Genomic DNA, 14,619 nt, shown 5'->3' with positions numbered 1-14,619 from the left:
AAAAATAATATAGGGAGAAAAGCCAGGTGGGATTGACTTTATATCTGAATGCCCTGTTATAGAGAGTTCCCGTTTTGGTGTCTGTTCCCCAAGCGAGCCTGTCACCTCCCATTTCTTGCCCTATTTGAATTGCCTTTCCTTTTCTGCTCTTGCTCTGAATGTGTTCTGCATAAAGAGGAAAGTGATACAAAGTGAAGTGCACTGAGCAAGGGGAGGTTGATGTTTCTGTTGTGATCATACATCTATAGCTTTTAATAATCTCACTGCATGGGCATACCTTTATCAGCTGTCGCCTTGTCCGACAGCAGGACTGCAGTGAAAATTATGCCGTTTCCAGCAGTGGGAAAATTTGTTGCCCAAAGTTTTTTTTTTGTGTGTGCATTTCAGCTGAACTGTCACTTAAAACTGCAGGACAGGGAAGTCTAAATTGCATCTGTAATTTGCTTCCTTGAACTAGTCCCTTTTGAGTCAGTAAGGTCACCAATGATGGACTCGTGCATGCACATGTTACTTGCTAGGGTAGGAATGTAGTTAGTGCAAGGTTTGGTTTCTGACTCATGGCGATTTAAGATCTTCAAATTCTGTAATTTCTCTACATGTTAGTCCTGCCAGCTTTGCCGTAACGCCTGACTGGGGTAGCAAAGGGGAACCCTCGTTCTGCCAGCACCCTGAGCTCTGCTCATTTTGTAGAGCCAGAAAAGCACCAAGGCTTGGTGCCTGTGGTCCCATAAATTCGGGGTAGGTAATCAAATCCTACTGCTGTCTGGCTGAAACACGTATTCTGTGGCCAGGAATTTGCATGTAAATGTCAGTGTGAAATTATCATGATGAGTTTTCTGTGGCAGTTGTTTTTTTTTATTTTAAACCATGTGGTTACACGAATGAGTAGAAAACATCTCCAGTTTGCTGCTGGATAGACATCTGAGCCCCATGTGAGCACCCTGCCGAGGACCGTTGCAAGAGATTCATGGAACTGAGCTGCGTGGGGAAGGTGTGGGTGAAATGTGTCATGCTGGAAGATCACTGAACTGATTTAATTAATTCTGCTTCAGAGGATTCTTCTTTGCTTGGGTCACTGCTATGTTCATCTATTTGCTCTTTTCCCCCCTCTTAGCAATAGACAAATGCTGGGTGATAATTAATTTGGCAGGTTGATTGAGATTGGGTGACAGAGAGTGGAGTTTTCCTGGATGAGTGATGAAGCACGTTGCTGGTAGAGCTTAAAGTGAATAGTCTGAAATAGAAAGTAGTTGGTATAAAATCCCCCCAAGGGTGTGTTTAAACTGAATGTACTTTGAGTTTTGACATTGAGGTTTTTTAGTAAGCTACCAGGCTCTGCGGTGTAATTTTAGGACATTTGCTAGCTGGGATCTAGCTGTTGAAATGTCAGTGCTGTTATTCTGCTTTGTGAAACCTCAAAACCAGAAAAACGGGGTGTTGATGAAAGAAGGTAGCTTGTTTGTGTGGGTGTCAGGATGGAATAAGCTTTGGCAGAGCGCTGCTGTTTTATTTTCCAGGCCAACTCTGCAGGCAGAGGCTTCACCTGAGCAGATGCAGTGTTGCTCTTGTGGTGCAACAAGGCACTATGGATCCATCTGCTCTTTGCACTAGCTTGAGGGAGGCCAAATTCTCAGTATCTTAAAATTTTCATTACTAAGTCTCAGCTGTCCCTCACTGTGCGACCATTAAAGCTAATGCATTTCAGGAAAATAAGCTGCTGAAACTGTAAGAAATTATGTTTCTGGCTTTCTCCCTCACTGTATTTTAGCCTTGCCAGGGGCTGATTCCTGCAATTACTATGTTTTGTGTTTCACACCAGGTGGACATTAAGTTGCCATGTTAAAAAAAGCAAAGTTTGTATTTTTCCTTTACAGTAAGTGCACATGACAGCAGAAGAGATTTGATTTGTTTTAATTACTGCATTCTTTTACTTACAAAATATCCAGTTTTGGGGGGCAATGGCACCACAAAGTTCCCTAACCAAGTGGTTGGGGTTTGGGGGTTCACTCACTCTCTAACCCCTTATTTTTCTAAATGGGGCTGCTCTAGTGACAAGTTTTGAGTTGACAGCCATGATGAATTGTAGTTCTGTGTGCATGATGGAAGTACAGCAGGGACACGGACAAGCTGTGGTCATCCCTATCCCTACTACTGTGGTTCAGTTCCTTTGCAGAGCAACCACTTCTGAAGGTTAAATGTCTGGTGAAACCTCCATGCTTATTGCCAGTAAGGATGTCAAATTGACAAGGTTTTTTGTTTTTGTGGGGGTTTTGTGGTGTTGGTTGGTTTGGTTTGAGTTTCTTTGGGGTTTTTTCTGCTTCGTTTTGTTTTCCCTGTGAGGTACATAACCACTGGGAATTGAATTGGGAAATGGCTAACTTTATGCAGACTACCAGAGAGTGGTCATCTCCTAGATCAATGCACTTACTAAACCAGTTGAACTAAGTTGCCTTCCGTATGACCTCTCATGTTTTGTGTTAGTATTGTAAGTGATTCAACTAAAATAACTTATGAGTGACTAAAAATCCCTTAAAAGTTTTCCTACTGTTTTTAATTGCTCATCAAAAACATCCCATATATCTTCAAGGAACTAGTTTCTTTGGAAGCAGAGTCCCTTCTGTGCACTGATAACTAGCTGAAAAGAGTGTGTGTCATCTTCAGGGCTTGTGTTGAGTAACAACAGGAAGTGCAAGTCCCATATAAGAAACTAGAACCTCTGGAAAGATGGAAAGTGACAGAAAAACCATGCACTAAAGAGAGAACAGTATTGGTAACATACATTGCAGACTAGATTTTTTTGTAGAAGTCTTCAGACTCCTTTAAAAAATAAATAATAGGCTTTAGATACATAATTGTGCTTTCAGACTATGTTCACTTTGTGTGCTGCAGTAGCTAGCTAGTTCATCAAGCCTGTGCTAGGCTTGGTATTGTGACTGGGGTTCTTAATGCACAGTTAATGATTCCCAATGAAAAAAAGGTAAATAAGCTTTCTGACTTTTTCTAGGAACTTAATTACATAAGAATGGACTTGACTGTATAGGTTTGAAATTCAGGAACTTAATGTGTCTCCTTTGAATAACAAGCAAGTTTTAAATAGTAATTTTCTTCTTTTTAACAACCTGTTTTTTGTTCTTTTATCAGCTTGCTGGTACATTTAGGAGCCTTAATATTGCTGTGTTGCCCTGGCATCCCCATACCAAAGAACCTTTTTCCACAGGTTACTGTCTGTAAATTATGGCCATGGCTAAGTTGGGAGGATATCAAAGTGTCTGTGCCCATGTTTTGTATCTCACCAATATGGATAATTTTTTCTAGGGCTTTGGTTTTCATTATTATGCTCAGAATGGGAAAGCAAGTATATGGAAAATTTGGTGAACACTTTTGCTTATTGAATACTAGTCTACCAGAGTAACATGCCTATTATTAATCCACTGGATCAGTTTTGGGGGATAAGAAATTTATTTATCATCAGTTTAATTGTTTTAATAATTTATTCTGGAAGTCTTTTACATATCCATATTAAGATAAGACTACTAACTTAGGAAGCCTATGCTAAAAGAAAACTGCTCCACATCTGCAAGTAGCTCTTTTGTGTGGCATCCATCCTTGGGGATCACTGAGGAATAAGAGTTACTTTCCTTTAAAAAGACAAAACAAACAAAGAATTCAGACCTTTTCTGTAATTTACTACAGCTCTGCCTCTGAAAACAGCTGTTTATTATCCCGTTCCATTACCTTTTCTTTTTCCCACCTATATTTTTATTTTTTTATTTCACAATACGTTCACACATCTAAAATTAAACTTGCTCATTTCAAGAAGTGGCATGGAGCAAAGAGCACAACAGTTGTTCACGAACCCACTGCTTCCAGTTTGCTGTATCATATGTCTTCATGTCTCCTGCCCCCAAGCAAGGGAGCCAGGATCCCTGAAGAAGTCAGATGCAGTTTATTGTCTGGAAATATTCTAAAAGGTCATATGCTGCCATGAGAAAAGTCCTCAAAAATGTAGTCTCTCTCTTGCTGTCTCGCCCAGCGCCAGAGATGATCTCATGTCTTTTATTCATTTGGAGCTGAATCCCTGGTTAAGTGCTCGGGACAGTTTCTTTGCCCGGCCTACAAGGCAGTTGCTGGTGCATTTCAGGTTGTCCTCCTGTGCAGCAGTGCCCACTGGCCTCCCCTCAGTCTTACCTTGCTAAGTGCACTATTTTTCTCTGTTCCCTTCTGCACGGTGGCTCAGTGTCATGCTCACTGTCTCAACAGACATTTATATGCCTGATTTATATGTTTTTCCCATCTTGTGTAGCCTCTGGTGGTGCTGTGGTTGACCTGCTAGCCAGGCTGTGAGAGAGCTGTAGGGCTTGAGGAGGCAGCTCCCTCTGGGGCTTTCAGCCTCACCAGGGTACCAGCTTCAGAGGGTTTAACTCCATCCCGACACAGGGCTCATCTTGCAGGGAAGTTAGTCACTGCAGCTTTTCCATGACCCATCATTCCACCTTGCTGTGCCTGCCTCAAGTTCAAAGCAATGCTATTGCAAAGCATTTCTGTCTCTGCCTTAGTTTAAAAATCTTATCTCTGTTTACAACTGTTGTTCAACACCCCACAAACCTTTGAAACAACTTATTTGATTAGGAAGCAACTGAAAAGTTCTAACTATCCCTATCCCACCCGATTTATGCATTCAATTATTTTATTGTGGTGAGGGTTCTTCTTTTTGGTTTTTAACCAGTCTCAGAATGGGGGCTGACTTTGATGATTTGCAAGGATGATTTTCCAGTATTTTGGGAGTGTTTGGGTGGAGAGTTTCCTCCCCACTAACTGCACAGCCAGAGGCCGTGATGGGGCGAGCATGCAGCTCACAGATCTGGCTGAACAGCACAGCTCTGACATCTTGTGCTTTAAGCTGACCCTGGGAGTTGGCGAGTGGTTGTGGAAAAGGGATTGTTTTTCCAAATATTGGAGCACTTTATCTGTGTGTCATAGCCTACACGTGCCTGTGTATGATCATGCTCACCACACAGCAAGGAGGATGTCTCTGACGCTTTGCATGCCCTCAGGGCCAGCTGCAGCTGTGCCATTTGATGGAGGAGGTGGTCAGTGCAGCCATGCAGTTGCTCCCCTGTTAACTTATCAGGATCTGGCAGTGCTGAATCTCAGCAGCTACAGCCCACTTAGCTTCTCCTGCTGATGGTGTCCACACCAGAACTGCACTCCCTACATCAGTCAAGTCAGTAAATCACCTCATTTATCTTGGTTGCCATGAAAGTGCAGGGAACAGTCTATCGAATAGAAGGAATCCTACTCAAAATAGCGTGTGCAAAAAACCCTGTTAGTTTCTGCATGACCTGATTTCTGCATATTTATAAAAATAAATGATTCTTCTAATATGTAATCAAAGAAATAATTTGTCCTTTTTTGTTACTGAAAAAGGAATTTTTCAGGAACATTTTGTGCCTACGTGCTGGTAACAAACAGTTTCTTTTTACCAGTGGAAATATGATCCTGACTGGAGCATAGCTAGTACCCATTCGGTCAGAGAATATGCATCATACTGTGTCCCATTCAGTGCAAGCTGTAAGGAGGCAGTGTCAAAGAACTCAACAGTGAGACACTGTTCCACATCCTCAACATTCCCATTCAACAAAATCTCTTCCAAAGAGGGAAGATGTTATCCTCATGTTTAAATACAGGCTCTGTTATTTTGGCAAATGTTGTAACCTGGTGCCAGCCAGATTGGATGCTCCTATCTAGCTCCAGTGGCCACTGATTCCCAAATATAAGCAACTCTTAAAACTGCTGGCTACCACCCAACAAAAACTCCTCAGAATCTCATTGGTAATTAATTTTTCTTGCTAATTAGTGCTCTGAATCCTTGCTGGTGTCACAAAAAGGTATTTTTACAGGTTCTCATCTCTTCAGGGGAGCTCAGGGTATCCTATTGATGTATCACAGCCAGAATTCAACAGAGAATATTGAATGCAAAGTGTTTGGCTCCAAATCATAGATAGGGCATTGTAGCAATTTCTCTGGCATTCCAGTGCTTTGCTTTGTGGTCACCTTTCGATTCACTAGAGGACAGCAGGCTTATGCTTATTGTAAGGGAAATTTAGTGTCCAGCCACAGTCTGAAATCTTTGAAGTGCGAGGGAAGAAGCCAGTGGGTTGGGGCAGGATCATACAAGCATTTGGGCTATGTGATCCTGCTTCAGTCTGTCCGAATACCACTTACTAACTTTGGTGAGTTATGGTGAATTAAGTTTGCCTTTGTCACAGCTATGTGATGATTTTTTTTTTGTAACAGTAAAGGTGTTGTGCGTGTGTAAGTATATATCTAAGTAAAATTCCGGAGCAGTAGACTATAATCTGCATAGTTAGAATAGGCTCTGAATTGATATAAAGTCTTATTAAACACTAAATATAACCTCTTCATTGATCCTTATAGTACTTACCATGAAAAGATCTGCTCATTCCCTCTAATGAAACTGTGCTGAGTGCTATATTTGCTTAAATAACAAAAAACCCTGTGGTTTCAAAATGCTGTTGTATTCTGCTACTGAGGACTCCCTCCCCTTCCTAATAATACACATTTGGCTGCTCATATTGACAGTTCATGGTTGGACTTCTTGATCTTAAAGACTTTTTCCAGCAAAACCAATTCTGTAGTTCTGTATTCCAAATGTTAGTGTCTTTTCCCACTTGTGACAAATTGTAGAGGTCCTTGTAATAATATTATGCCTTTTTTGTTGCTGTGAGCTGTTTTTTGGGTTGATTTTCTTTTTTCAGCCATGGTGTGGTTAGCAGTATTGCTAGTTCAAGGTTGCCAAAATTAAAAACTTAGGCCAGAAAAATATGATTTAAGGGAAGTACAAGACCTAGAAACAGGTGAAAAGGTTTGAATTACAACTCTTTATTTTCTGACTTTTTATTTATTTAGATCTTGTACGGTATGTGTGGGTCTCATTTTTCTGCAGTTCTGTAATACTAAGGAGGCTTAGAACTATGGATTATGTATTTTAATGAGAGTTGATATTATTATGTAATCATATACCAGGGCTTTAATTAAATCACCAAATAGGTGTGAAGTGCTGCATTTAGAGACGTCAGAGCTAAAGATGCTAATTTTTAAATGCCTTTTTTCTACTTTGGCATGGGTATCTTAGGTATTCAAAGCAGACAGCCCCTTAAACCATTCCTTGCTCTTCTGCAGGTGTCATTGCATTAGTGACCATCTGGTTTACATTTAGAATTTGGTTTTGAAACCAGAAGCCTAGATCCTTCATAATGTTTACAGTGATTTCCTGGGTTTTAGAACACAGACTACCACTCTGTGTGTTCAGAGCAAGCTAGCCACTTCTCTTCTTCACTTCTCTTTTTTCTCTGTGACTGTGATTTTGGTATTAGGGTCTTCTCTATTCCTGCCTCCTCTTCCATTCATGGTCTTCACACTCAGCTGGTCTGGGGGAGTATGTTTTCCCTGCAGACCTTTTAGTCAATTAGTGGGGTAGAGCAGGCCAGTTGGCTTCAGCAGAGCTCGTGGTTTTGAGTGTCTGTGATGCAAGAGTTGTTCCTGTTGCTGAAAGCTGTCTTCATCTTTAACTGTTAAAACTGTCAGAGCAATGTTTCCAGGACAGTTTAGATCAAATGTAAAGTAGTTACTTTCCTTCTGAGAGAGACTGCATGCATATAAGCCATGTGGGAGTTTGATTTTGGTTTTATGTCTCCTTTTTTGCTGCTAGTATGCCTGCTCAGTAAGAGTGATTTAAAAAAAGAAGTAATTGGATGGTGTGAGGCTGTTTACCATCATTCTGGACCAAATCAATTTATAGTAATTTTTAGAGGAAGTAGTAGGGTCTGGAACAAACCCTTCTGTTAGCAATAAACATATATCCCTCTACTTCCAAATGCATTTTTATGTCTTTAGCTTTACTTTCATGCATGCATCAGTGAAGCAATATATATTTGATACTTTTTTCTGGTTCCAGAAGATTGACTCAGACTCAGGTGGATTTATGCACACTGTCTATGTTTGAGTGTTTATGGTTGGTTTGGTTTTTGTTTTTTATTGGTTTTGTTTGTTTGTTGGGGATTTTTCATGTACTATTTTCTTCATCTTTTGATTTCTATAAAGCTTGTGGAAATTGTGATTTTTAAGTACCCTGATAGGTCAGATGTACTTGCTTTCCAATCCTTTTCTGCTTATCGTACTCCAGCACTTACTGTTTGTCCATTCAAATAAAATCTTTCCTAGGTTCAGATGTAATCTAGCACAGCATGGCTTCTTGAGCTAAAGTATGTCATATTGAGGCAGTCATCCCTCTGTAGGATGTTTGCCTGGCAAAGACTTTTTTTACAACTGCTCTACCTGTTTATTTGTTTTGTTTTCTGTCTTCTGTCTTAAAGCTTGAGAACATTGTGTGTGATATACGAATTTAAGTTTTTTCCTCCTTCACTCCTTTGTTACTGTGGACCATTGCAGGTATGCAAGAACATTCTAGCATGAGATGAAAACTGTTTTCTAGATTGTGAGGTAGAAATACATTTTAAAGTGACATAAGGTTTGGTAAGTTATAAAAACTGGAGGAAAAGCTTGGCTTCATAGGGTAATGCATTTTACTACCATGTTTAAAACTGTTTAGAATTGGCAAGGTCTCTTACCATCCTAGAACTCTTACTTTGCTTCTTTGTGCTTACCATTTTACCAGGTAGTAAGCACAGAATGAACCGAGTAGAGCATCCTGGTATGTGGCATACAAAGAGTTAACAACAGGGTTGAAATTATTTTATACTAGGGGCAATAGATCCATTAGCAAAATATAAACACTTGCGGTTCTACAAAGGCACATTTCTAGAGAATCAAATTAAAGGTGGCTGTGTAATTTGCTTTTAGCATTTTGCTAATAAAATGGTGCCGGAATAAGGAAGGGGTCACTTCATTGATTCCAATGCAGTCATGACTGATTGCTTTATTGGTGACTTTGGCCTCTCTTCAGTCAGTGATTTTTGATAGTTAGATGCTGAGAAACAGAGCAAGGCTGAGTCATTATAGCCTTTAGCAGTTAATGTTAGCTTCTGCTGCAGCATGCAATCTGTGTGGAGCACCCCAGGATCACCCAGGAGCAGGGCCAGAGATGGGGGACCTGGGCCAAAAGGCATCTGCAAGCCTTGGAGGACATGCAGCGGAATAGAGAAAGGGTTGGTTGTGGGGCTGGGGAAGCACAAGAGGGTTCCCAGGGCTGAAAATCTCTGTGTGGAGATGTGAAGCACCAGGCAGTACCTAGGGAACAGTGTGGGCAATCTGTGTCTGAAGAAGAATGAATGTTTAAAAGGACTTGATTTGGGCTTGAGGATTGGTGGTGATCATTGGTAGCTACCCCTGGCACACATCAGTCTGGTTTCCTGGGTCTGGCTGGACTGGGAGCATCCCTACATTTGGTGTACTCCCACTAATGGGAATGATAACTTAATTGCATTACTCATTTTTGGTGGCAATAGTAAAGCAATCCTTCACTTTTCTGTAAACTGTGGATATGGTGAGGGTAGAAGCATGAAAAACCTGGCAGTGGGATCTTGCGCTACACTTGGTTTTAAGCGTATGTTACACAGTACCAAATGTTTATAGAGCCTGGAGAGCCACAATAGCCATAGCCAGGCCTGTAACATTAATCGTTTTTTCTTAACTGTGAAATAACAGGCATATTTTTTCTGCCAATTTCACTGATAGTAAGTTGCAGGTAAAGATATCTTCATCATGCTGGGAATTGCAGGTGGTCAGGATCATGCTAAATTAATTTTTCTTTAACCAACTAAATTCAGAAAGTGAGCACCAGCACCACTGCCCCACAAGACAGAGGGGCTGAGGAGTTAAAACTGAAAAGATTTTTTTGATCTAGAATGGCAGGAGCCAAGGAGGAAGAACAGGTATGAGGGTTTTGGCAGAGGTTCTGTGAAGCACATAACCTTTGGTAGATCCATCTCTTGGTAGCTTTTGCATTCTGGTTATTTACTGAGAGGCCAGCTTTCATAAACATCAGAGCTCAGTTTCATACAGTAATGAGCAAACAACAGTATGGAGAAGCAAACAGAAACCTGGCACAGCTAGTGTTTTCACCAACAGTATATGGAAAAAGGAAATGCTTACAATAAAACAAGGGGGTCAGTCATGAGGTTGTATCAGGCAAAAAAATTGTGTGACATTTTAATTTTTGATGACTATCTGCATGTGTGGGTTGTCTCCAGAAATGGGGTAGGTAATTGTAAGTAATAACTTAAAGAAATGAAGGGGCCCTTGGAGAAGGAAGGAATAAGTAGGAACAGTTGATGGAGAAGATAACAATTTTGTAGGAGATGTATGTGGTTTTCCTCATTTTTCAAAGTAGTTTTAATCTCTTGTCCTGAGATGAGTGTTTCAAAAGCATTTTCTGCAAAAAGCATACATTGTAAATCTCATTGCCTACCTCTGACTTAGGTGAAGGCATTTCCTTTGGGAAAGAATGTTGGGGAAAAAAAAGACATGAAAATGTTTGTGACTGTAAATCATTACATGTCACGTTAACCCTCGAATCTTTCATTCATGTATTTTTATATTTGCATTGAGCTATGCTCATATAAGTAAGAAATAGCATTAACAAGAGATCCCTGAGTAACTGTAAAAAAAAAAAAAAAAGGGGCAAAAAAAAAAACCAGCCGGCTCCCAGGCTGGAACACATGCTGGCCAACTGCTCAGAGACAGGATTAGCAGCAGCAGCTTCCCTGTATGCTTCACAGCTTGAGCTCCACCAGAGCTCTGCCTAGGCACTCCCTGGTGCTTTCCAGGGGCTTTTAGGCAGGTGTGAGAATAGCTTTGCTTTATTGTCAGCAGTTCACATTTGCCCTTAATCTTCAAATACATAAAGCAGTAATAAAACCTCTTGGTAATTTTCGCTCCTCTTTTTTTTTGTCCCCCACCGTGACACACGTGGGCAGAGCTGCTGCCTGAAAATTGTATGGTGCTTGCAGAGAGTGAGTGCCTGTGTTAGCGTACAGTTATTGAAGTACAGTAGAAAAAAGATGGGAGGAGACTATTTTTTCTGTAGTCCATCTGCACCATGCAATGTCTGACTGCCTGTCTCACAACACAACCTCCTGTAGGGTTGCAGAGGATTTGAGAGCTGAATTTGGACTGTAATTAATGCTTGCCTTCTCTTGAACTTGAAGTGCTACATACCATCACAAATCTTAATTTCCACAAGAACCCATAATCTCTAAAGTCTCTCTCTCTTTTTGCTTTCCTCTGCTATGCCATGACCTCAACCTATTTTCCTTTAGAGGATGTACCTCTACTTTTTTAGTACATTGAGAATAGATCAGTTTTGAGACAGAATTAAAGCTGTCACTAACTTTCATGGGGTACGAAGCATACACTGCATTTTAATCAAATGTCTCCTGGTTTTGCTAATCTCCATGTTGATGTATCTGCTGTCCTTTTGCCAGATCAGTATTAAATGTTTGGCTAAAGCTGAGTCTATGGCAGTGGGAATTTTATTGGCATGAGCAGTGTTGTGATGTTAGATGTGTTTTGGCACTGAATGCAAAGATATGAAGTTGTAATAACTCCTAAATCTCCTCGCCCTCATTATGAAGCTAAAAGCTGAGTGAAATAAATTGTAGAAGCAGATCTCTGTTTTTTGGTGGTAGTTTTTGTGTTTGTTTGTTTGTTTGTTTAAGAAAGCATGTAATGGATATAAAAGTATCAATGTTTCAATTAAACTAGTCAGTGCAATTCCCCACTTACCTGTGCTTTTATTTGTTTTTCAGCTCATGGGGCATTCTGAATGGGATCACAAACGAGGACCCAGAGGCTCACAGGTCAGTTTCTTACTATTTTGTGATTGGTTTTGGCTTTTTGTAAACTTGAGGTATTCAACCAAGTTTTCCATCTGAGCATGTCCAAGTTGTTCATTTTGTTAATATTTGCAGGATTGAATCAATGGAAAGAAGCATAAAACCATGACAGCATTTATTAATACAATTTTTGAGCTGTAATCCAAACAGTTGATCCAGACAGAGCTGAGTCATGCAACAGAAAATTTCTTTCAGTAGTAGAAAGGTGGAATTGATGTACTGAGAAAACATTTCTAACTCAGTTTTGTCCATTGTGGTATCAAATAATGCCTGTATGTTTTGTGGTGTTTTCTTTTTAAACCTGATAAACTTGTAAAACTTGGATGGCCCTCTTACCTTGTTCAATAATAAAGGGATTAATGGTGTGATAACTGTGTGGTAAGGTGCAGGAAAGCCATATGTAGCTACTGGTTTGCTCTTGACATGTCATTGAAAAGAAGGTATGTATGTAATGTTAATGTAATGTTAATGGCATCACTCTGCCATTTTCAGGTTATCTATAGAATTACAATGGCTGCAAAGGGGACATTGTTACCAATATTGATGTTCAGGGATTTTCCTGCTTGGGTAAAGCAGCCTTTCCCATCTGGTGTTGAAATCATGTACGTACATTATTAGGATAAATTATTAGTTTTTTTGGAATTGTTTTTCCATCCAGTGAAGGATTTTTAGATGAATAGGAATATCTCTGTCTAAATCTATAATAAACAGGCTCTGCTGCTGTGGAGCAAAATGCTTGCAATCTTAATCTCAGTAGGCTAGTTCCTAGCCTAACCTTGCAAAAATCACTGGAATACCTGCCTTTTTAATGAGAAAATATAAGATGATAATCAGAAAGCTGCTATTTATTTTAATAGACCAGTTTTACTGGTTTTAATGCAAAATTAATTTACTAAATTTTGTGGGGTTTCCCTTATTCTTGCAGAGTTCTGTATTTTTTCCTGATGTTTTCTAAGCTTCTATCTTGTGTCTCATTTCAAAACCATCTTGAAATCTGCAGGAAATTCAGTATTTAATCAAACAGTTTAAGATAGGTTGCAGACTTGATTTTTTCAGGTCACTGTCATTTCAAAAAGATGAAAAAGCAGAAAGCAAGCTGTTTTTCAGTGGAAGCTGAGGAATTTCAGAACTCGGGGAAGTCCTACCCAGTGAGGTGGGACCTGTTCAGTATGTAATCTCTCCTGCCTCATCTGATGTGCTAGTTGATCATGTTTTCTGGTACAAAGAGCAGAAGGTAAATCGAACTCTTCTAAATTACTGTTGAGAGGAAGACAGTCACTTGAAGGACTCTTCTTAAGCTGACTTAGGCGTTCTAAACTTCTCTGTCATCATTGCAAATCTTCATCTGTTTTTTGTATGCATAAGAAAATACAGGTAGTCTTTTGTATTCTCTAAACCATGTCCTGCAGTCCTAATATTTTCCCTATGACCACAAAATATTTAGAGACTGCTGACTGGAGTGCTTATGAAGTCTGCACTGGTGTTGCATCAGGGATGGAGGTCTAAGTCCTGTCTTAAGTAGTCATCCCTGATACATCCTGTTGGCTGTGTGCTTGAAGGATTTTTTTGTTGTCATCTAGACATTTTTGAAAGTTTACAGCTAGCCAGTAAGAAAAGTTAGAGCAAGGGATTTAGGTGGAAGGTAAGTGGTATCAATCTTGCCCAAATAGATTTTAAATTAAAAATTAAGACAGGTCTGGTTGACTATCAAAAAATGTATCTTGCTGCAGGAAATTGATCTTGGGCTGCTTAATAGATCCCTTTTTAAGTTTTCAGAAAAAGTGAAGTCACAGGATGAAATAGTTGCCAAAGAATTTTTCAATTATTTGTTCTGATGAGGCTACGGTTTCTTCCAAGGAGGGCTCCAGAGAAATTAATCTGCTGCCTGGTTTCTCTCTTTCTCCGCTTCATGAGAATAAGAAGGGCTTGCATGGCATGGCCTGATTTCAAAGGAAGAAGTCTCATGGGCACTAAGTTGCCGCAAATGCCCGTCTATATGGAGTGCAAGTAAACCGTTCGTTGGGTATCGCTAGGGAAGGCTGTACTTGGCCAAATGAGGTAACTGGTTAGTTAACATATAGATGAAGGTCTCTGGGTTTCAGTAGAGGCAGAGGAGATAATTGTAAGAAGATGACTAATTATAAATTTAAAATTTTTCTCTGTCTTTCTGAGAATGGTTTTGTTCCTTCCTTGTGTGTTGTTTTTATACGCTTCCCACCATTTCATATTTAAAATAAAAAGGAGAGGAGAAGTTCAGTTGAATTCTCTCAAGGTCATCCTGCATTCATTTGAACCTTTCCTGAAGGATATTGTTGAATTATTAAAAACCTTACTCTAGAAAATTTTGTATCAGGTTTTAATGTCGAAAACTCATGCTAATATTTTTTTTTACTTAGGCAGAATGTCTTTTAATTTAATTTTTTTCAACAAAATAAGCAAAAATATTTCACCCCTGAGAAGTGTGTTCCTTCAAAACAGGATAAAATCTACATATGTAGGATTTCTAGAGCAGTGAGGTGTTTCTTTCTAAATCCATCTAAAAAGAAGTACACAGTTTTAATCAATTTAATCCTGTAAACACTTTTTTTTTTTTTTCTTTCATTTGTGCTGTGTATAGGTGTTCTGCAGAGCTTCTAGAAAGCTAATTGTTACACATTTTGGAAGAACCTTGTGAAACTGACAAACAATATATACCACAGAAATGTTAAAGAATCTTGAATAAGGTGGGAAAAGAAAATGACCA

The 14,619-nt window shown here is 39.6% G+C and overlaps 1 protein-coding gene across 1 annotated transcript in view; it reads left to right on the top strand.

The window, feature by feature from the left end:
• Positions 1-14,619, top strand: part of PDE3A (phosphodiesterase 3A) — a 165,316-nt gene that overhangs the window by 55,590 nt on the left and 95,107 nt on the right. The window contains exon 2 of the mRNA XM_051631721.1: positions 11,790-11,840. Within this exon, the coding sequence (XP_051487681.1) occupies positions 11,793-11,840 (48 nt within the window). The 5' untranslated portion in view covers positions 11,790-11,792. The remainder of the gene's footprint in view (positions 1-11,789; positions 11,841-14,619) is intronic.

The sequence above is a fragment of the Apus apus genome, chromosome 1 (genome assembly GCF_020740795.1).
Source record: "Apus apus isolate bApuApu2 chromosome 1, bApuApu2.pri.cur, whole genome shotgun sequence".
Taxonomy (NCBI): Eukaryota; Metazoa; Chordata; class Aves; order Apodiformes; family Apodidae; genus Apus; species Apus apus.
The sequence above is the reverse complement of the archived record's forward strand: the minus strand, read 5'-3'. Positions and strand labels throughout refer to the sequence as shown.